The sequence below is a fragment of the Procambarus clarkii genome, chromosome 13 (genome assembly GCF_040958095.1).
Source record: "Procambarus clarkii isolate CNS0578487 chromosome 13, FALCON_Pclarkii_2.0, whole genome shotgun sequence".
NCBI classification, from domain to species: domain Eukaryota; kingdom Metazoa; phylum Arthropoda; class Malacostraca; order Decapoda; family Cambaridae; genus Procambarus; species Procambarus clarkii.
Genome location: NC_091162.1, coordinates 26,804,220 through 26,828,065, shown reverse-complemented (window position 1 = coordinate 26,828,065; position 23,846 = coordinate 26,804,220). Strand labels below are relative to the sequence as shown.

General features: G+C 46.4%; 1 protein-coding gene across 4 annotated transcripts in view; it reads left to right on the top strand.

Moving 5' to 3' along the window:
* The window catches only part of lt (vacuolar protein sorting-associated protein light), a 263,565-nt gene that overhangs the window by 24,847 nt on the left and 214,872 nt on the right, over nucleotides 1–23,846 (top strand). For all 4 annotated transcript variants that reach the window (XM_045740821.2, XM_045740818.2, XM_045740819.2 and 1 more), the window contains exons 3-4: nucleotides 677–829; nucleotides 14,067–14,190. In XM_045740821.2, the coding sequence (XP_045596777.1) occupies nucleotides 677–829; nucleotides 14,067–14,190 (277 nt within the window). The remainder of the gene's footprint in view (nucleotides 1–676; nucleotides 830–14,066; nucleotides 14,191–23,846) is intronic.

Genomic DNA, 23,846 nt, shown 5'->3' with positions numbered 1-23,846 from the left:
CACTGAAAATATTTTTTGAATTGTTTCCACAAAACCCAGAAGATGTCTTTGTTTCATTCCTATATTTATATTATATTTAACATATAGCAGTGAGTGAGTAATCTTAAACATCTGGTGCCTAAGGACGTTGAGCCAGAGATCGGTTTATTAGGGGGAAGCAGGGGAGAGCAAAATTGAGAACCACTGGCATAGAGGATGTCTACAGCAGTAGATGGGAAGGCATATATTTTCCAAGTGATGGATGATTTTGAAGTTAATCTTGAGGGTGGGAATGATTTTTATATAATAAAGAAATGTAGAGAAATGGGAGAAATTGCCATTAAAGATTCTAGTAATTTCATAAGTTTTCTTAGGTTTTTATTAAGTCAGAGAACAGGCCACTGCTCTTTCAGACTATTTGCTTCCATATGATAAGTGGTTACTATTAATCATTTTAATATGTTGATCTTTATTCCTATAGCGTATCACTTATTGTCAGTGGTATGTTAGTATTTTTTCGTTGTAACTTCTTGCCAAAATGGCTGTAATATATACCTATTACTATATAGAAAACTAAATCTTATTGTAGAATATTAAACTGCCAAATTATCTATTCAAAGTGTCCCAGTGTTACTGTTTAAGGCCTCTGGTGGTGGTGTGTTGGCCAGTGAGGTCATAAGTCACATTATTATTACAGTTGATCATCGTTGGAACAAACTGGGGACGTATCCACGTGCTAGACCATCAAGGTAACAAGGTGAAGGAGTTCAGCCCGCACAGCAATCCTGTAACAATGTTAGATATGGATGCAAATGGTGACTATATTGCCTCCTGCTCCCATGATCGCAAAGTGAGTATTAACCAGTAAATGGGTGATTATATGTTTAACTTTTTTATTGTTCATTGTGTTCAGAGTACCTATGAAAATACCTAAGTTAACATTATTCCTATATTTTACAAAATACAGTAAAGAACAGCTAGCTTCATGTTACAAGAGGTATCCATAATAGTGTTTTAAATGGTGAATGGTGATGAAGAGTATAAGGGAAGAGAGCTGTAAATGATGAAGGAAGTATTGAATTTTACTATTTTTTAGTGCTAGACTACTTAATGTAGAATCAGTTGTTTAATAACTGTTCAATGTTTCTCTTAAAAAATATATGTTATGTCACATTTCTGAGGGAAGCCCCTTTGGCTCCCCGGAGCTTATCCAGGCTGATATGCTAATGTCAGACTTTGGCATCAGTCATGTGTATAAAGTTCTGTGGGCCTACTGGGGACCACAGCCAGAACCTGGCCCCCTTAGTGAGGCATGGGGAGCAATGGCCTATAGAAACCCCCAGTGTGGTTGGAAGCAAATGATGCTCTAGATGACTCTAGACTACTCTACAGTAATTAGTCTAATCTTACACTAATTAATCTTACTCTAGATAATCTAGATGTACCTAGAGGGGCTGAGCGGACAGCACGCTGGACGTGATCCTGTGGTCCCGGGTTTGATCCTGGGCACAGGCGAGAGATGATGGGCAGAGTTTCTTTCACCCTGATTCTCCCTGTTACCTAGCAGTAAATGGGTACCTGGGTGTTAGTCAGCTGTCACGGGCTGCTTCCTGGGGATGGAGGGCTGGTCGAGGACTGGGCCGCGGGGACACTAAAAAGCCTCGAAATCAACTCGAGATAACCTCAAGATAACTTCAAGAATCCCGGATAATCGAGTGTCTACAGTACTTACGAATGTGTACATCTTTCCTCAATCTTTAACGGCTTTGGTTACATTTATTATTCGGTTTACAAGTGTGAAAATTTCCCAATCACCTGTTGTTATTGTTATAAACAGTTTTCTGGTGCTTTGGAGCTCATTAACTGTTTAATAATTGTAAGCAAAGCCGCCAGATATTGAGAAAAGATGGACAGGTTCGTAAGTGCTTGCATAACTGCTTTGTGAATTCTGGCCCCAGGCTGATACGGATATATTAGCTTTCTGGCATCAGTCAATGTTCATGGAGTTCTTGCCTACCAGGGACCATGAGCCAGAACCTGACTCCCTTAGAGAGGCATAAGGAGCAATGGCCTATAGAAACCCCCGTGTGTTTGAGAGCATTCTATGTCTACCATCGACGTGGTCTGGCACTCGGAAAGATAGGTGTTCCAAAACAAACCCCTATTCTGGTGAAAATATTGTTACGAAAGCCGAATGAGTGGACAGAACTCTCCAAACGAAAACTAGCAAACGAGCATGACGTCATCACATTGTCGCGCCACTGTCTGCGCAACCCCTCCTCCCAGGGAGGGGAAGGGGGAGCCCAATACCCTCACGCCGGCGATCCACCCCTAAGTTCTTGGCTGATGTGCTACTGGCAAGGTCTTGTGCTTCTGGCTCCTGATTTGGTCTCAGTTTCTGTGCATTGTGGCATGGTCTGCCTCTACAGGTGGTGTGCAAGCCAAGAGTAATATTCTACAGTACTCGGGCTGCATGCGCTTAGTGTTTCCTTCCCTAGATACCCGGTAAGTACTGCCCTTGGGGCTTGGGGCCAAGTTCCACCAGTCACTTTTGGATCTACCTCTGCTGTGTCTTTTACTGCTCAATACTTGGTCGGCCTTGGAGTCGCCTGGAGTTTTTGTTGCCCTTGTTTGCCTCTGAGTAGGAGGTAGTTTTTGTCACTAGTAGGGGCATGGGATACTGCACAGCTAGTTTTCACCTATTACAGTGGCCGGCTCTGTTCTGCCTGGGTACGTTGTCCTCTTGCGGGGTTTTTCTTTTGTTTTTGTTTTCCTGCCTAGGGGGATGTCTGCCTTTGGTTGGTTGCCCCTATCTATAATTAGAATATGTATATGCATATGTGTTCTTGGTGGTACCCTCTGCTAGGCTCCCGTGAGTGGAAGCGTCCCAGGGGGGGTTCAGCTTTTAGAAGTTTGATTATCTTGGGCACCGGTTTGCAGTAGCCTGGGCTTCCCTTAGCATGTTATCAAGGCAGTTGTGCCTCCACCATGCTGCCTGTGGATTCTTTTGTGATTCTTTTGACTTGGAATCATGCGACATTTGTTGTTTGTACGTGCTGCAGTTCACCCAAGCTACTGATCATGATATGAGGGTGCAGGCAGCAGTTGTGTTTGCATGTTAGGTTCAGGTTGTTGCAATGTGATAAATTGGTTGCTTTTCCCGGATGCCCTGAGACTGCCCCATTTTGGTTTTAGGGACCCCGGACTTGGGGGTGGGAGTCACTTCGGCTTTGGTTCCGTCCGCCCCTCCTTGTCCTTCCCCTTCTATTGTTCATCCATTCCCCCCCCCCCACCCCCCTTGCTTCTGGCTCCGAAACTTTTGAGGCATCAGTCAATGATGCCTCAGACTAGACCCTTAGGGTTTCCGAGTCGGGGCAGGGTCCAGTTGGTGTTGAGACTCGGGCGATCTCAGGGAAGTCCCCTTCCAGGGTGGCGGCGAAGGCATTTGAGCCTGGTCCTCCAGCCGGAGCTTCTGTGTCTGACCAGTGGAGCCCCCCTTCATTCCTGCTTTTTGGCGGCTCTTACCTTTTCTTTAGAGGCAAAGGGTTTGGAGGATGGCTCAACCCTGGGTCCTTGGGGTGAGGTTCCCGGGGCGGGGGGAGGGGTTTACTTGGGGGGGGGGGCCTTGAGCCCCGTTGGACCCCACCTGGGTTTTTGTACCCTTGGAGCAGGGCTTGGTGTTACAAGGAGTGAGGGTTCTCTTTCGCTCTCTCCTTGTACGAATTGCATTTGGCATCTATTCCTTCCCGGGTTCGGTTCCGTGACCTCGGCGGTTCTTCGGTTCCACCCTTCCTGAGGTTTTCGGCTTCCCACTTCGTCCCATGTGATGCAGGAAGCCTTTGTGGCTTACCTCCTGTGCGACCTGAGTTATGCTTTCATGATGGATCCGCGTTTCTTCATGTATGGATCTTCGTGTCATTACTGGGTTCGTTATGAAGTTCCAGAGTTGTTCTGGTTAGCAGACTGCCCTCCCTTCTCTTTGGAGGCATGGCATATGTTCTGTCATTCCCACACGCTTGTGTGGCAGGAGGCTCGGGCGGCATTGCAGGTTTTCCTGGGGGCGAATTTGAGCATCTCAATGTATGCTCGTTTGCCCCTGCCCTTCCGTGGGATGTTGGTGTGATGCAGCTTCATGTGCAGGTTCCTTCCCTTTCGGGTGCATTGGTCGAGGAGGATTTGTGTACTCGTGGCCTGCTGGCTTCGGCCCTGCGTTTCTTTTCCCTCCATGAACTATCCTCGGACTGGCATGAGGTGGATGTGGAGGAGCTTGGGGCCGCCTCTATGTCTGGTGCATGTCCCTCGGCGGCCGGCTGTGTGTTGTCTGCATTGTTCAAGCCGTTCATGCGGGATGCAGTTTTGTGGTTTTTTACTTCTCGACAGGCGGTGCTCGCTTCTTCCTTGGAATCCACTTGGGCCCTGGACCTAGATTCACGAACCTCCATGTATTTCTTCGTAAGTAGGTTTGAAACGAAGGTTCCTAAGTGCCGGCTAAGAACGCGTCAAAGGGCAATTCAGAGAAGTAAACTCACGAAGATTTCTAAGTAGTTCACTTAGGTCTTGCTAGATGTCATTAGGCTTTTAGTTTTGCCAATCAGAGAGAAGGTAACATTTTTCATCTTACAGCTGTAGCCAATGACGACGCTGCCATATCGGAGCTTATCCGTGACCACCTGCGACATATTTACGTTGAATTTTCTTATAAAATTAGTATATTTCGAAGTAAAACAATGTTTTTTCAACTTGTACAGTCAGCACTGACATTGCAGTATACAAATATGTTACATTTTTTGTTTACCTACGTAATTCTAAGAGATAGTGTATAGCTCCCCTTGTTGCTCCCTAGACCTGAGAAGCGATGGTATCTATTTACGTATATATTTACCTAAATTTACCCAAGGGCCACTAACTATCTAGTGGCCTCGACGAGGACAAAAAGCCGGGGGCTTGTTAAGTCCCACCAATTGTCCTAATGATATTTTCTAGCTGGATTTTGGCAGGTACGGCTTCAGCGGGTAGGCAGTTCCATGAGTTTTAACCATCTGGTTAAAAAAAATCTGTTTTCAGTCTTACTTGAGAGAACATACTCTCCAACACTATATCTGTGATTGCCCTGTTATCAGTGACTTCATACCAAATAGTATGATGCACTTTGAGCTCTGCAATTACTTCATACACTCAGGTATATTGGAAGATACTCTTGTGCTGTACCCAGATTTTGCCAGTGGGTGGGGAGGTGGGGAGCTAATAGATCAGCCTTAAGTATTTTGTTCTCTCCTGATTCCACGTATGACTGGCCATCCTGTGAGGTGAGGATGTTGGATGAGCTTGTAGCTGGTTTTTGATCTAGACTATTTATTTATTATTATTATTATTATTATTATTTATTAATATACAGTATATACAAGAAGGTACATTGGGGTTGTGAGGATACATAGCATAGTGATTACTTCTTGTAAAGTCACTAGTACATGCAGCGTTTCGGGCAGGTCCTTAATCTAACAGAAAATTTTAAGTAGTAAATACTAGCAAAATTTATAAAAATGATAACAGGTAATGTACATGGTAAGAAAACAAAAAAAAAAAAGATGAGAAAAATTAGAAGGTATATTAAAGCACATAGGTCGCTCAGATTGATTGCATTGACAGCTTGAATGATAGTTTAACCAAAATTACAAGGCACAATACAGCATATTGCTTGCACTGAAAAGAAGACAACAATGATCACAATGGTAAAGTTGTTTGGATTAAGTACATAAAGATTGCGAGATTGGGTAACACTAGATACAGACCAAATTTAAAGCACAGTGTAGGAAACTATGAAGATGAAATTAGGTACTTTTTGTTTTTGTTTTTGAATGAGGCAAAAGTTTGACAGGTTTTCAGTTCAGTAGGGAGTGAGTTCCATAGGCTAGGTCCCTTTATTTGCATAGTGTTTACACAGATTAAGTTTGACTCTGGGGATATCAAAGAGATATTTATTTCTGGTGTTGTGATAATGGGTCCTATTACATCTGTCCAGGGAGAGTTTCAGAGCATGGACTATATGGTCCTTCATACAGAATAGGGAGACAGCACATTGCTGTAATTACCTAAATGTAATTACCTAAATGTAGTTACAGGATGAGAGCTACGCTCGTGGTGTCCCGTCTTCCCAGCACTCTTTGTCATATAACGCTTTGAAACTACTGACGGTCTTGGCCTCCACCACCTTCTCACTTAACTTGTTCCAACCGTCTACCACTCTATTTGCGAAGGTGAATTTTCTTATATTTCTTCGGCATCTGTGTTTAGCTAGTTTAAATCTATGACCTCTTGTTCTTGAAGTGCCAGGTCTCAGGAAATCTTCCCTGTCGATTTTATCAATTCCTGTTACTATTTTGTATGTAGTGATCATATCACCTCTTTTTCTTCTGTCTTCTAGTTTTGGCATGTTTAATGCTTCTAACCTCTCCTCGTAGCTCTTACCCTTCAGTTCTGGGAGCCACTTAGTAGCATGTCTTTGCACCTTTTCCAGTTTGTTGATGTGCTTCTTAAGATATGGGCACCACACAACAGCTGCATATTCTAGCTTTGGCCTAACAAAAGTCATGAACAATTTCTTTAGTATATCGCCATCCATGTATTTAAATGCAATTCTGAAGTTAGAAAGCATAGCATAGGCTTCTTGCACATTATTCCTTATGTGGTCCTCAGGTGATAGTTTTCTATCTAGAACCACCCCTAGATCTCTTTCTTTATCAGAATTCTTTAAAGATTTCTCACATAATATATAGGTTGTGTGGGGTCTATGTTCTCCTATTCCACATTCCATAACATGACATTTATTAACATTAAATTCCATTTGCCAAGTGGTGCTCCATCTACTTATTTTGTCCAGGTCTTCTTGAAGGGCATGACAATCATCTAAATTTCTTATCCTTCCTATTATCTTAGCATCATCAGCAAACATGTTCATATAATTCTGTATACCAACTGGTAGATCATTTATGTACACAATAAACATCACTGGTGCAAGAACTGAACCCTGTGGTACTCCACTTGTGACATTTCTCCATTCCGATACATTGCCTCTGATTACTGCCCTCATTTTTCTAGCAGTCAGAAAATTTTTCATCCATGATAGAAGCTTACCTGTCACCCCTCCAATATTTTCCAGTTTCCAGAACAACCTCTTATGTGGAACTCTGTCAAAAGCCCTTTTTAGGTCCAGATAGATGCAGTCAACCCAACCATCTCTTTTCTGTAATATCTCTGTGGCTCGATCATAGAAACTGAGTAAATTCGATACACAGGATCTTCCAGATCGAAAACCATACTGTCTACTGGTATACTGTGTATACCTAAGCATGTTAAAAAAATACATTGTTTGAGAGGAGTCTTGTAGAAACTGGTAAGAGTAGTTATAATGTTTCCATGATTCAGTGCTTCCCTCCTGTGAAAATCGTGAAGTTATTTTTTAGTCAGAGTTGTTTTGTTTTTTGTATTGAGGCTGGTATTTTCTCCCCTGATTCCATGTATGCCTAACCATCCTGTGAGATGGGAGTATTAGATGAAAGATAGCTAGTTTTTTATCTACACTGTGTAATCTTCCATATAGAATAGGGTAGCAGCACATTGCTATGTATACCTAAGCTTCTTAATACAAAAATATCAGTAATAAAGATTTTAAATTATAGTTTGTGTTATTACCAATATTATCCTTATTAAATCATGTTAACCATGGATCATTAAGATCTCATGTTGATATGTAATACAGTAGTCTTATTTCTTTTGAATCATTTATTAAATTGTGCATTGTCTCAATTTTTCACTTCTTTGGATATACTGTACTGCATAGTACAAAAAGATAGGATAAAAATGAACCAGTAATATTTCTTTCATTATATTTTTATTTAACCCTTTAACTGCACAGCCTATAAATATGAAACCCCCCCCAGTGCACAGGAAATAAATTCTCTTGAATTTTTTTTTTTTTTTTTTTTTTAAAGTATCAAAAACCCTTCCCTCAGTATGGGTATGTCAAAAAAAATTTGAACTTGTACGTACTTTGGCTGCTATGGGGTCCGTAAGTTGGCGCGTGACGTCATCATTCCTCATTCGCCCGTGATGTATGCTCCCGGGGCCAGTAGGGCACTCGGGGCAGGGCGCACCAGTTGCCGCGAATATATTTTTGTTCTTTTTTGCGCACAGTTCCAAATACATTTTATTTGTTTTTACATGCTAATCCTATGTATAATGAACACGTACACTATATTATGGCAGTAAAACATCCATACTGTTCGAGGACACTGTGTTACGTGCATGACACTTGTGTTCACATATGTTGCACATATTTACCATGTATCATGCTAATTTATGTATATATACAATCTATTTACAGACTATACACTGTCAAACACACTATACATTCACGATCAACACACTCAGAACACCGCGAGTGTGAGCAGCCACACCCTGCCAGCCCTCCCTCCCTCCAACTCCTGATGCTGTTATTACACTATACCTACCTCAAGGTAAGGTAGGTAGGTAAGGTACACACACACTGTATATACCCATGTACATGTGTGTTCCCCATAGTGAACCACGAAGCTAGTGTGGTGTGCAAAACAAGAGTGGCTGCCACACAGTGAGGGTACCTCAATTCTCTCCCTCCCTCACCAAAATTCCTCCTTCCACAATACTACACTTAACGCTAATTATAACCACAATCCTGGTCACTAACTCCTGTAAATGAATAATTGACCACAAGTTTATTTTGAAAAGGAACCTAAAAAGTAGTTTGAAGATTCCGAAATGGACGAAATAATGCTGTGGTGCTGTGGCTAGCGCTGTGAACATAGTGAACAGCATTGTATCACTGATATTTGAACATTGTACCCAGTCATTATCACACTCAGGCTCTTCTATAATACTATCATGGCTAAATAATACAAGTTATATATAATGACATTATTAGGCGATGCTGTGGTCACACGCTGAACAGCAGTGCTGTGCGCTCATGCTGCGAGCGCCAGCCTTGGTTGCTCACTTACTACTGAGGCTCCCACACCCGGGAATGTGGACCACGATTTTTTTTAAAGATGGCGTCTGTTTACAAGAGCCCTGAGGAAGCTGATGTGAACCCCATGTAGCCGCGGGAGTTTTGAATGGAACGTGAAAAATACAAATACCCGGAGGTGCGTTGCGCACCTGAAGCCTGGGCCTGCAGGCGCGTTGTGCAGTTAAAGGGTTAAATACCTGCATCAAAATTTTTACAGCTAACAGGATTTGTTTCTTACAGGTGCACTATTTAAAAAAAAAAAAATAGGTTTATTGCTACACATAATGGTACTACATAACCTTCCCAGCTTGGTGCCTTCTTTTGATAATTACTTACTGATTGTTACACAGCCAAATTGTGTAACAGGAAGAGGTCTTGGACACAAATTTGTTCCATGCTAAATGTAGAGGAATCAGCTGAGCATTCCTCAAATAAAATAGGCTCCCTCAGCTTATAAGGTAAATAAAATAAGCATTCCTCAAATAAGTAGCTGCCTCACCTCACTGCCTTACTGCTACATAGCCTTCCCGGCATGGTGCCTTCTTTTGATAATTACTGGTTCCACACCCAAATTGTGTAACAGGAAGAAGTCTTGAACCCCTACTTCCCTCTCTCTTTTTTAATAGTCCATATAGTCACAATTATAGGTTTAAGTATTCAATAAGAAAAGTTTTTGAAGTTTTTACCCAAATCTAGCATCATTTGTGCAGGATATTTTTCTTTTGTCTCACCCAGATTTAATTTCAAAATAAAACCAAACAAAATAAATTAAAACTGTGTATGTATAGCTAAGGTACACCCTTACTGATTACTAGGTGAATAGGGCATTTGGTGATAGTAAATGTTCCCATCAGGCAAGGCTCGTAACCTTCTCTCATATTTCATGCTCACCAGTGTTTATTTACTTAACACTTTCGCCCGGCAACGACTCGGCATTGAGTCCTCTGTAAAATAGGGGCAAGTCCGGCGAGGACTCAGCATTGAGTCCTCTGTGCGGCAACAGTAGCGGCATTTTTGGGAAGGTCTTGCTGTGGTTTTTGGACATTATATGCATATACTCTTGTAGGGAATTTCATTGCGAATACATTGATACCAAAATGGAAGTCCTAGGACCTGAATTGAGGTAACAAAGTTGAAAACAGAATACCCATTTTATTGCTCTATTAGAGCTCACGGGGGTAACGCTCTATCACTTTCCCTGCTTGTTGTGGATGGTACGCCGGGCTTTAGGACTTTATATTTGCATACTCCTGTAGGGAATTATATTGCGAACACAATGATACCAAAATGAAAGACTTAAGACAAGAATTGAGATGTCCAAAGTGAAGAGAGTGTACACATTTTATTGCTCTGGGTCGCTCCCGGGTAACACGCTTTCACTTTCTCACTTTCTCGCCGGGCTATTGGGCTTTATATGCATTTAGTCCTGTAGAGAATTCTATTGTGAACATATTGATACCAAATTGAAAAACCTTAGGACGAGAATTGAGATGACAAAGTTGAAAAGAATATACTTTTCATAATGAGAAGCGCCTTGGGGTGGCGCAGCGCTCTCTTCCTTGTAACCGCGGCCTGTTTTCATCATGTCGGCGGGTGGAGATCGCTGCTGTTTTTTATATTATATGCATATAGGCCTTTTGGGAATTCTATTGCGAACACATTGATACCAAAATGAAAGACCTAGGACGAGAATTGAGTTGACAAAACTGAAAAGAGTATAAACATTTTATCACTCTTGTGGGCTCCCGGGTAACTTTCTCTCACTTTCTCTGTTAGTTGTGGATGGTAAGCCGGGCTTTTGGAGTTTATATGCATTTAGTCCTGTAGAGAATTCTATTGCGAACACATTGATCCTAATTGAATATCTTGGGACGAGAATTGAGCTGACAAAGTTGATAAGATTTATACACTTTTCAGAATTTACCACGTTCTCCCTCGCGCTCCCGCGGAACGCCTAAGCCCACCTGGGGTAGTGGGAAGGTCCCGTGCCCGGTGAGCGAAAGTGTTAACTACTGGCATAATATCTTGCTATTATAAAACTAATTCTACTATCATAAGACATATTTACTACAAGTTTCAAGCAGAGAATGCATATATAACTAACATGAAGGACTCCTCTTCGTGAGATTCGGCAACTAATAATCTTTTGTTTATATTAAAATCGATTGCCGGCTTCCTCTTCGGGTTTTTTGGGGTTCAGTCCCCTGGCGCCTACCAGAGTCCTGCTCGATGTGTTCACAGACGTGTCATCTCTTGGCTGGGGCTTTGTGACCAGTGCTCGCCGAGCCGGCCAGGGGCAGTGGAGTTCATCCCTCCGTCAGGCTCACAGCACAGTGCAGGAGTTCATGGCTGTGTGGATGTCACTCCGGAGGATTCGGGTTGTTTGCGGATTGACAATCCGGCTTCATTCGGACTGCTCCCCAATGGTTCATTGCTTGAACTGTGGGGGTTTGATGAGGTCCTTGGCTCTTTGGGGCTGGTCACTTCGGTTGAGTTGTCTGCCGAGTTTTTGGGGTTTGGCTCTCCTGGCAGTTCACGTTTGGGGTTTCCAAAGGGAAATGAACCGGGAAGGCCTGTCCCGGTTCTTTCCCCTTTCCATGGAATGGATGGTCGATGCCAACAGATTCAGTTGGCTCTGCCGGACGTTCTGGACTCCAGAAGTGGACCTCTTCGCGTTGGCGTGATCAAGGCATCTTCCGGTATATGTGGTGCCCTTCCCCAACTGTGAGGCTGTCAGGGTCAATGCCTTCAGGCAGAACTGGGTAAGGTGGGGTTTCCTGAATCTCTTTTCCCCGGTTCAGCTGTTGCTCCAAGTCCTAGCTTGCTTGAAGACTAATATAAGTAGAGTTGTCCTTCTGGCCCCTTGGTTTCAGACACTGCTTGCTCGGTGTCCGAACCCAAGGGTTTTCCCGCGGCTTTGCCTCTTTCAGCAGACTGGTCCAGCCCGGTACAAGGCTGGTTCTTCCTTCTCCTCGAGTCTTCGCGTCTGGAAGTTCTGACTCTAGTCTATCATCACTTGTATGGGGTGCAGGTGGCTTCGTTGTTGGTCTCCCACCTGAGTGCTTTGTCTCGGTGACAGTATGAAATTTCTTGGCGGTCCTACAGGTTTTTCCTATCACTGCATAGGTGTACTTCAGTCTCTGATAGGGTTGTTTTGCCCTTGCTTTCAGGATTGTTCCAGGACCGTCGTCTTGTGCCGAATACTGTCGCCTCGTATTGTGTTGCTGGCGGAGAGGCTCCAGCTTGTGTTCAGAATTGATATTACTTCTGCTCCATTCCGCTAGCTGTCTCATTCGTTGTTTCATCCTTAGGCATGCTCATGCACCGCCTGAGCTATCCTGGCATTTTGACGAGGTGCTGTCTTCTCTCTCTCCTCCTCGGGTTGTTGTGACCCCTTCAATTCAGGACTGTTTTTCTAAGGCTCTTTTCCTGTTGGCATTGGCCTCTGGGAGGTCGGGTCAGGGAGCTTCATGCTCTCCTCTGGCATAGGGGTTTCTGCTCTTTTGGTTCTGATGATAGGTTTGTTCGGCTGCAGCCGTCTCCTTTTCTAGCGAAGAATAAGACTGCTGCTTTCTTGGGGGGGGGGGGTCCCTTGGGTTATTGATGCTTGGTTGGTCAGGCCGGGGGTGCATCATTTGTTGTGTCCGGTTGCGGCTTTCCGCCGTTATTTACGCGCCACAGCTTTGGTGGCCGGGGATCCGCTTTGGGTTGACCTGGTTTCCCTCTTTCCCTGTTCCCAGGCTCAGATCTCCCAGGCCGTCCGCAGGGTTATTAAATCTAGCCAGCTTGTGGTCTATTCTCGTGCCCACGACGTTCATAAGTTTTCTGCTCTGGCTGCTGTCGTTAGGCAACATGTCTTGGGTTGACATTCGGGCATGGAGTTTTTGGAGGTCGAACAGGGTCCTGGCCGCTCACTACCTTGTCAATGTCCCTGGACCTAGCAGGGCCTGCATTGCATTGGATCAGAGGTTGCAGCCAGTTTTGTCCTGCCAACCGGGTAAGTCCCCTTTTTTCCCTTGTCTTTGGGTAGTTGGCTCCAGGGAGCCGGCGGGGCTCTCGCCAAAAAACCAGCGTTGAATGTAATCTAACGTCATTTTCTGGGCGAGTCCCTGAGGCTCCTCGGCATCCATCCCTCCCTCCCTCTCTCCCTCCCTCCCTCCCTCCCTCCCTCCCTCCCTCCCTCCCTCCCTCCCTCCCCTCCCTCCCCTCCCTCCCCTCCCTCCCCTCCCTCCCTCCCTCCCTCCCTCCCTCCCCTCCCTCCCTCCCTCCCTCCCTCCGGTCGGCGGTGTTTTTCTCGTCTTTTGACATCCAGCCTAAGAACTGAAGGGTGGATCGCCAGCGTGAGGTCTGGGGCTCCGCCTTCCCCCCCCCTCCCAGGGGGGGGGGGTGCGCAGACAGCAGCGCGGCAACGTGATGACATCATGCTTGTTTGCTAATTTTCATTTGGGGGGTTCTGTCCACTCGTTCGGCTTTCGGTAGCAATATTTTCACCAGAATAGGGGTTTGTTTTTTGGTGCCTACCTTTCTGGGTGCCAGACCCAGTCGATGGCAGACATAGAATGCTCCCAACCACACAGGGGTTTCTATAGGCCATTGCGCCTCGTGCCTTTCTGAGGAGGGGGGGGGGGAGGGTTCTGGCTTGTGGAGCCCAGGTAGGCAAGAACTCCATGCACATTGACTGATGCCAGAAAGCTAATATATCCATATCAGCCTGGATAGCTCTGGGGAGCCTCCGGGACTCACCCAGAAAATGACGTTTCATTACTATTCCACGATAGGTTTTTGTTTCTTTATGGAAGCGTACAGTGATAATTGAGTCAACATGGAGATTTTTGCCACCTTTTTCATGTTTATCTTCTTAGTGATTATCAGTTAAGGTGAATTGAAATGTCTGGGAATGATTGTGAATGTTTCCAATAGTAACAAAGTGTTAAAGTACAGCAAATGTTTGGATACACAAGATATGTTATAATTTGTATATCTGGTAACAAAATTAGGTTAACAGCAGTTTATGCAATGAATTAATAAGTGATGAATATTCCACCAGGTTGTTATTCAAGGATTGTATACAACAGAAAACTCGCATAGTCTTGTGATGGACAGTCCTGTGCGGAGTGTGGCCCTTGACCCTGTATATTTCAAACCTCGTTCCGGTCGTCGCTTTGTTGTTGGTAAGTACAGTACTGAAGATTTTGCTGCTGTTCTTTCCTGAGTTGACTTCTCATAACATATCAGATATTATTCAGAGAATAAGTCACAATAATATGGCTGAAAACAAAGAAGGTAATCCCACACATAGCAAATGAAAATGACAATGTTTCTGTCTGTCCTTTGATCTATTTCAAGTCAAAAGTTTGGACTTAGAGTCCAGTGTAGATCAAAATGTTTGCTATTTGCATAGTTGCACCAAATTCAATCCAAACCAGGTCCTTGTGAGTCATTGTAAGCCTACTGGGGACCAGAGGCCAAAACCCCTACACCACCTTAGAGGTGCAGGAAGCAGAGATACTAGATCAATCGGACCAACAAAAAGCTACCAGACAGTCAAGTGAGACAATACAGACAATCAGCAAGGTAAACAGAACATGGAAAATGAGACTTGAGACACTATGCCTAATGATCCATCCAGTCATAAAGCAGTTCATTAGTACCACATGCATGCCACCAGATGACTACACACCTAGTTACTTTATCTCCGCACTTGACACATCAGTCATTTTATCTGGCACATCGTATCAACATGTTGTTCTCTCTCTCTGTTCCTGTTAGTGCCTTTCAAGTCCAGATAATTCAGATGAGTGATGGTCATACTGGACTTTGTTCTGTGGGGGGCCATTTGCCTGTGTACTTGTTCTATATTTTAGTATTTGCTTTATGTCCATGTATATTTAAGCCTTATTTCTTGTGTGGACTTATTTCTTGTGTGTGTTATTTCTTGTATGATGGTCTTATTGACAACCAGTCAGTCATAATTCCAAATTTCCTGGAGACCTAGTGCCTTTGCTTTGCTCCGCTTTCGGCAGGAATTGCTCACTCTTGAGCCTGGATGAGCCTGTCATCTTGCTTGCAGAAGCTAACTTTCACCTCCTTCTCACTGAACTTAAAACTGACAATTCTAAATCCTGTGTTGATTCTTTTCCTTAAATGTAACCAAATAAAACTATAATGCTTCTAGACAATGTACTGGGGTGAGCATGACTCTTACTAGGTGGGAGAGGAGTCAGTCAGAATCTTGCCAGTACATGTAACAATACTACCTTGGTGCAGCTTCTCAGGCTGCCTCTTGCCATGCTTCACCTTTGGCCTTGCTCCTGCTCATGCTCATTAGTAGGGTTGGGAGCTTCATACTCTCCTCCAAAGGTGGGGTTTTCGTTCCTTTAGCCTCTTGGGCATTATGTTCCTGGCTGCCTCCTCTTCTGGCGAAGAAAGAGTAGGTTGGCTTCCAGAGAGGGTCCTTTCGTCATTGATGCTTGGTTGGTTCGACCAAGGGTGCATCATGTGTTGTATCTGATGGTGGCTCTCTGCCTCTACCTTTCTGCCACTGATTCTGCCTCGGTGGATACCTTTTGGGGTGATCCTCTTTCCTTGGTCTGCTGCTCCAAGGCTCATATTTCCCAGGTCATCTGGAGTGGTGTCAAATCTTAGCCAGGCTGATGTGTACCCTCAGTCCCATGATGGTCACAAGTACACTGTGTTGGCTGCAGATTTCTTCAACATGTCCTGGGTTGATATTCAAGCTTGGGGCTTTTAGCATTTTAACAGCTCAGTATGGTCTTTAATATTCCTGGTCCTAATTGGTCATGTGTGTCTTTGTGAAGTGCCTCCTGGCCAGGATTCTCTTGTTCATCCTAGTGCATGCTGCCTCTCCTCCTCCCTGTTACATCCCATTTTCTGGGGGGAAGCCCCTTCTGCTCCCTGGAGCTATCCAGGCTGATATTGATATACAGTGGCACCTCGATTTACGATTGCCCCGACTTACGATAATTTTGAGTTACGATGTAAATTTGATCGAAAAATGCGACTCGACTTACGATAGTGTTGTCGACTAACGATATTTGTTGGTACACGTTTGGGTCGACTGAGCCTGTGGTTCCCGGTCATGCGGGCCAACCTGCCTCAGTTTACTAGAGCTGCCCGCTTAGTGACTGATCACGCCTATAAGAAATTCCGTTTTTGTGGAGATTTTTTGTTTTTTGAACATAAAACTGATTATTATATATCACGCCATGGGTCGCATGGCGAACCATGGTCAGTGGTAAGGTTCAACCTAAGAAAATAGTTGAGTTCAGGCAGTAGAGGATATCCCTTCCTCATTAAGAAAATGTGTGAAGTATGGGAAGAACTGCAAAGTTTTGTTGAAAAAATTCACCCAGATAAAGCTGTAGCAGTCCGTTGCATTGACCGTTTAAATGACAATGTGATGTCTTACTACAGACAAATGTTAAAATGTAGGGAAAAACAAGTGTTTTTAGACAGATTCTTAGTAAGACAAGCGAGCAGTGAGCCACAAGCAGGTCTTAGTGGTATGCAGGCAAAACATGCCAGAGAGTGTATCCCAGAAAAGTCATCACTGCCTGATGTTATAATGGAAGGGGACTCCCCTTCCAAACAGTAACACCTCTCCTCCTCCCCCCTCATCACCATCTTCCACACGCCATCAAGAGTCCTCCATAAAGGTAAGATAAACATATGTACTGTATTGAAGTTAGAGAACAAAATTGTATTCAGTATAAAATGTATTTGTAAGTTAATATTTTGGAGGGTGGGGAACGGATTAATTCAATTCCCTGTATTTCTTATGGGGAAAAATCGCTTCGACTTACGATATTTTGACTTACGATATTTTGACTTACGATCCGTCTCTGGGAACGGATTACCATTGTAAGTCGAGGCCCCACTGTACAGTATTAGACTTTGGCATCAGTCAATGTGAATGGCGTTCTAGGCCTACCGGGGACCACGAGCCAGAACCTGGCCCCCCTCAGAGAGGCATGAGGAGCAATGGCCTATAGAAACCTCCATGTGGTTGGAAGCATTCTGTGTCTGCCATCGACCGGCTCATGCACCCAGAAAGGTAAGCGCCCCAAAACAAACCCCTATTCTGGTTAAGAAATTGCTACTGAAAGCTGAACTACTGGACAGAACTCTCCAAACAAAAACCAGTAAACGAGCATGTCACCACGTCGTCGTGCTGCTTGTCTGCACAGCACTCCCCCCTCCCCAGGAGGGGGAAGGGGGAGCCCCAGACCCTCACGCCGGTTCTTAGGCTGATGTGATTGGCACCGGTCATGTGACTCTGGCTCCTGTTTTCCTGTCCTTCAGCTCTGTGCCTTGTGTTGTGGTGGTGTTACTCTGGTGGAGTGTGAATCAGGAATAATTTCACAAGTACTCGGGCTGCATGCGCCTAGGGTCACCTTCCCTAGGTGCCCTGTAAGTACAGGGAAGGTGGCCCCAAGTCTTGGGGCTTGAGGCCACCTTCCACAAGTCACCTTGGGGTCTACCTTTGCTTGGTCTTTTGCTGCTCGGTGATTGACTGCCCTTAGTGTACTAGGGTGTTTCATTCACCCTTGTTTGTCTTTGGGTAGGGGTAGTTTGCACTTGTAGGGGCACAGGGTACTGCGCAGCTAGTTTTCACCTTTCATAGCAGCCTGCTCTGTTCCGCCTGGGTACATTGTCCTCTTGTGGGGTTTTTCTTTTGTTTTTGATTTCTTGCCTGGTGGGGGGGTCTGCTGCTTGGTTTTTGGTCTTACCATCTTGTATCTTGTTGGTCCCCTGCTAGGCCCCCGTGAGTGTACACGTCTCGGGGGTGCAGCTTTAGCATTATGTTGGTAATTTTGGGTGCCGGTTAGCATTACCCTACCTGTGCTTTCCTGAGTGTAAGTTCCATCTCAGGACCCTGGGAATTCCTGTGGTAGGTAATTGGGTCCGAAGGATGTGACCCCTGGGTCCCCCCTGGCCTTGTGCATGTTTGAGGGTTGCTCGGTCTCCTTGTCTCTGGGTTACCTTCACTGTTCATACTTCCGTCATGCTGCCTGCTGGGTCGGTGACACTTTCGACCCCGGAGTCCTGTGTGTTTTGCTGCTTGTTTGTAACTCAGTACACCTTGTCCACTGATGACTCTATTCGGGTGCAGGCAGCTCAGGCGCTGCATGCTTGTTATACATTGTTGCAGTGCGATAGGTTGGTTGCTGACCCAGAAATCCCAAGGCTGCCCTGTTTTATAGGGACCTGGACTTAGGGGTGTTAGTCGCTTCGACTTTGGTTCAGTCTGTGCTCCCGTGCCCTTTCCCTGCTGTGGTTTATCCTGTTCCTCGACAGAGGCAATTCGAGAAGGTTCCTCCTGCTGAAGCATCTGGGGTCTGACCAGTGGGCCCCCTTTCTTCCTTCCTGCTTTTCCGACTGCTTTGGCTTCTTCTTTTGTGGCCAGGGCTTTGGGGATGGCTTGGCCCCAGGTCTTGCTGTGGGAGTTAGTTCCCGGGGCTGAGGGGTTGCTTGGGGGCCTTGGACCTCGTTGAACCCAGCTTTGGTTTTTGTACCCTCTAAGCGGGGCTTGTTATTATAGGTAGTGGGGTTTTCCTTTCCTCCTCCACATACGAGTTAGATTTGGTGTCAGCCCCTTCCCAGGTTTGGTTCCGTGTCCCTTCGGGTCCATCAGTCCTATCCTTCCGGAGGTTTTTGGCTTCCCACGTCCAACCTCATGAGGTGTGGGAAGCCATTGTGGCTTACTTCCTGTGCGACCCAGATTACGCCTCTTTAATGAATCCGTCTTCATTCAAGTTTGGTACTTCGTTTCCTTACTGGGTTCGTTATGAGGTTCTGGAGTTGTCTTGGCTTGCGGACTGCTCTGTTTTGTTGCTGGAGGCTTGACATACGTTCTGTTGGTCCCGCACTGGTTCAGTTGCATGAGGCTCTGACGATGGTCCAGTTTTACCTGGGAGAGGGGAGGGGGGGTGAGTTCGAGCACCTACATGTGTGCTTGTTCACCCCTGCGCTTCCTTGGGATGTTGGCATTGTGCAGCTTCATGTGCAGGTTCCCACCCATTCGACTGCACCGGGTGCTGATGATTTGCGCGCTCGTGGCCTGTTGGCTTCGGTCTTGCATTTCTTTTCCCTCCTGGAGCTATCATCAGATTGGCATGAGGAGGATGTAGAGGCGCTTGGGGCCATTCTTGGGTCTGGTGTCTTAGTCTCAGCTGTGCATGCGTCGTCTGCCCTGTTGAAGCTGTTCGCGCCAATCTTGCGGGATGCGGTGTCTCTGTTCTTTGCTTCTCGTCTCGCATGTCGGCAGGCGTTGCTCGCATCCTTCTTGGAATCTGCTTGGGCTCTGGCTCTTAGGTTATTGTCACCTTTTTTTCCCATGCTGTTTGCGGGTTCTGAGGTTGGGCAGTATCTGCAGGCAGCTTTTTCCAATTGTCGTCCAATGTTGGACTTGGTGGTTCTCTGGGGAGCCTGTGGAGATTTTTCCTGAGGGGTTGTCAGGGCTCAACCCGTTCTCGCAAATTCGTAAAGTCAATATTGACTTATTAACTACGTGCATAGGTGATATACTAAACATAATAGATACCCTTAAAGAGATTCATAGAAAACACCAACCTTACCTAACCTTGTTAGTATCTTAAGATAAGCATCTTATTGCTTCGTAATTACAATTATTACTTAACCTATATCCTATTATAGGTTAGGTAATAATTGTAATTACGAAGCAATAAGATGCTTATCTTAACATACTAAGTAGGTTAGGTAAGGTCGGTGTTTTCTATGAATCTTTTTAAGGGTATCTATTATGTTAAGTATGTCACCTATGCACATATTTAATAAGTCAATATTGACTTATTAAATTTACGAGATTGGGTTGCAGGGCTCAGGGTTCCTCCCGTTGTGATAGGCCAGTGGTGCCTATTTTGAGGCCGGCACAGCCTTTGGGCCCTTTCTTCGTCTGGTTGGTGCGGTGATCTCTCTGTGCGAAGGTTGGGTTCTCGTAAGGCACGTCGGCCCTTTCGCGGTTCGTCCCATTGATGGGGCGATATGGGGGAAGCTCGCTCTATTTGCTCACACCTGGTCCCACAATTTGTGGGTCTTTTGGGTCGTTTCGAACGGCCTGCAGTTGCATTGGGTGGCCCTTCCTCCTTCGGGGGGTTCGGGGCTGGTGGGGTGGGCCTGTTCTCCTGCGTTCTGTCGGATCATCTCGGAGTGGATGCACGGGGCGTGGTCGAAATGACAACGTCCCTCAGGTGGGTTTCCCATCTTGTTTCCAGTCCAGAAATGATACTGTGAGGACCTGTGGTTCATTCTGGACTTTTCCCATCTGAACCCCTGGGTCTGTTGCCCCTCCTTTTGGATGACTCCTCTATTCCAGTCTGGTTTCTTTTGGCGCCGGACGCTTGGATGATATCCCTGGATCGTCGGGACGCTTATTGGCATGTCCCGATTCCTCCAGGGTTCAGGGCCTGGCTCGATTTTGTTGTGGGATGTCGGGGTTACTGCTTTTGTTACCTTTCTTTTAGCTTGAATCTGGCACCTCACATTTTCACACTCCTTACCCGGGTCATGGTAGCACGTCTGTGTCTCTTAGGGGTTCGGGTTCTGGCCTATCTCTATGACTGGCTGGTGTGTGCTCCCAGCTTGTTTGCGTTTCTGCTTGCCAGGGATTTGGTTCTTTCCCAGCTCACCAGGTTCGGGTTCCTGGTGAACTGGCAGAAGTCCCTTCTGGTTTCCTCTCAGGTTCGGTGTTGGCTGGGTCTTGTGTGGAACTCTCGAACCGCTTCCTTGTCTCTCCCTCCGGAGTCTCTGCTTCAGCTGCAGGCCTGCCTTCGCCAATTTTTATGGGGCTCCCGAGTCACCCGGCGGTTGCTCGAGGGTTTGTGCGGGAGCCTGAACTTTGCCGTGATGGTCTAGCTGCCGTGTTAGGGTTTGGCTTTGTTGGTTGTTCTAGTTCCTTCAGGGATGTCCCTTCCGCTTATCTCGTGATAACTGGGCTCGGCCTCCGGGTGCCTTGTGTCAGCTGCTGCGTCGCCGGCTTTATCTTCAGGTTTTTCAAGGTTCAGTGCTTTGGCACCTACCTGAGCCGTCGCTCGATGTCTTCATGTACGTGTCGTCTCTTGGCTGGGGTTTTGTGAACAGTGCTCATCAGGCTGGCTAGGGGCAGTGGGGTCCGGTCTTCTGTCGGGCACACAGCACTGTGCGGGACTTTGCGGCTGTGTGAATGTCGCTCTGGAGGGTTCGAGTCGCTCGTGGATCGATGATCCGGCCTCGTTCAGACTGCTCCCTGGTGGTTCATAGCCTTAACCGAGGAGTTCGATGAGGTCCTTGGCTCTGTGGGGGCTGGTCACTTTGGCTAACATGTCTGCTGAGTTCTCGCGGTTTGGCTCTCCTGGCCGTTCACGTTCGGAGAGTGTCCAACGTCCTGGCGGATGGCCTGTCACGTTTCATTCTCCTGTCTATGGATTGGGAGGTTGACGCTGACTCGTTCTGTTGGCTCTGCCGGACATACGGGCTCCTGGATGTGGACCTCTTCACATCGGTGTGGTCGAAGCATCTCCAGTATACGTGGCGCCTTTTCCTGACTGCGAGGCTGTCGGGGTTGATGCTTTGCAGCTGGACTGGTCGAGGTGGGGTTGCCTGTACCTCTTACCCCCTGTTCTGCTGTTACTCCAGGTTCTAACTCGCTTGGAGACTTACCGGGAAAGAGTGTTCCTCTTGGTTCCTTAATGGCTGACCCGGTCTGGGTTCAGGCGCTGCTTGTTCGGTGTCCGAACCCAAGGGTCTTGTCACGGCTTCGCCTCTTTCAGCAGATTGGTCCAATCCGTTACGTGGCTGGTTTGATCTTCTCGAGTCTTCGAGTTGGTCTTCTGACTCGAGCCTTTCACCACTTGTGTTGGGGGGGATCTAGGTGGCTTCGTTGATGGTGTCCCACCTGTCTTTTGTTTTGGCAGTGGTATGAAGTTTCCTGGAGGTCCTTCCGTTATTTCTTGTCCCTTCGTAGGTGTACTTCTGCCTGTTTGGGTTGTTTTGTCCTTCCTTTCATAGTTGTTCCAGGAACTGTCATCTTATGCCGTGTACTGTCGCTTCGAATTATGCGGTTATGCGGTGCTGGCGGAGCCGCTGCTGCATGCGTTCGACGTTGATGTTACTTCCGTGCCGTTCCACAAGCTGTCTCATGCGTTGTTTCACCTCCGGCTTGCTCATGCACTGCCTGAGCCATCCTGGTAGTTAGCCTGGATGCTCCTTCCTCTCTTCCTTCCTCTCATCTCAGGTTTGTAGTGGCCCCTTCAGTTCAGATTTGTTTGGCGTTGGCCTCTGGGGGGGTTTCTGCTCTTTTGGTCCTGGTGGTTGTTCTGTTCATTAACAGCTGCCGCTTTTTCTGGCGAGGTATGAAACTGCTGCTTCCCGGAGGCATCATTGGATTGTTGATGCTTGGTTGGTCTGGCCAGGGGTGCATCGTCTGTTGTATCCGGTTGCGGCTCTCCTGCCATTTCCTTTGTGCCTCGGCCTTGGTGGGCATTGGACGCGCTTTGGGTTGACCGGTTTCCTTTCTTCCCTGTTCCAGGGTTCAGGGTCTCCCAAGGTCGTCCACTGGGTCCTTCGGCCTGGTCCGCCTGCAATCTATCCTCATGCTTGTGTCTTTTGTATGTTTGGTGTGTTGGTGATTGCCTCCCAGGTTTGTCCCTCTTGTGTTACCTTTGGGTAAGTAGCTCCAGGGAGCTGAAGGGGCTACCCCCAGAAAACTAGCATTGAATGTAATGAAATGCCATTTTCTGGGTGAGACCCAGAGGTTCCTTGGCCACCCTCCCTCCCTCCCTCTAGTCGGCATTTTTTTGCATTTTTTTGACATCCAGCCTAAGAACTGGGGTGTGGATAGCCGGCGTGAGGGTCTGGGGCTCCCCCCTTTTCCCTCCCGGGAAGGAGGAGCTGCGCAAACAAGGTGACGTCATGCTCGTTTACTCGTTTTTACTTGGGGAGTTCCCCCTTCATTTGGGGGACCTTTTCCCCCCCTCATTTGGGGGACCTTTTCCCCCCTCATTTGGGGGACCTTCCCCCCCCTCATTTGGGGGACCTTTCCCCCCCCTCATTTGGGGGACCTTCCCCCCCTCATTTGGGGGAACCTTCCCCCCCCCCCTCATTTGGGGGAACCTTCCCCCCCCCTCATTTGGGGGACCTTCCCCCCCCCTCATTTGGGGGACCTTCCCCCCCCTGATTTGGGGGACCTTCCTCCCCCCTCATTTGGGGGACCTTCCCCCCTCATTTGGGGGAGGAGGGTCAGCTGCTTGCTCCACCCTCAGTTGTTGCTGATGGTAGACAGTGAGGGGTGCCCATTCGTTTGCTCTGGCTCCCATGTTTTGCTACAACTAAGTGGAGGTTTTTGCCTTTGGGGCTGTTCTAATGCACGTTTGTGCTGTATGAGCCAGGAGTATAAGGTGCTTGTAGCTGCATATGCACAGGGTTTTCTTCTCTGTGTGCTCTCTAGCACAAATATGGCCTGTCGTCTAGTGTGATCACCTTCCCAACTACAGTAAGGGTGAGAGAAACTCCCACTTACACTTAATATAATATTTATTAATCCTAATCCCCCAAAAGTACAATAATTACTTTACCTCCTCAATCTTACATTATCTCTCTGAATCCACATAGACAGGCGATGAGAATTACAACCAGCAAACTTGAGGTAATGTCTACTTTCCTGAAGGGACAGTACACAACACTTAATAACTGCAACATGTGGTCACTAGGCCACCTCAGAGAGATAAACACTTAAGGCTCAAACACCAACCTAGTGAACACAGAACAACTAATGGCATGGTATCAATATAGTAATGTACTTAACTGGTAT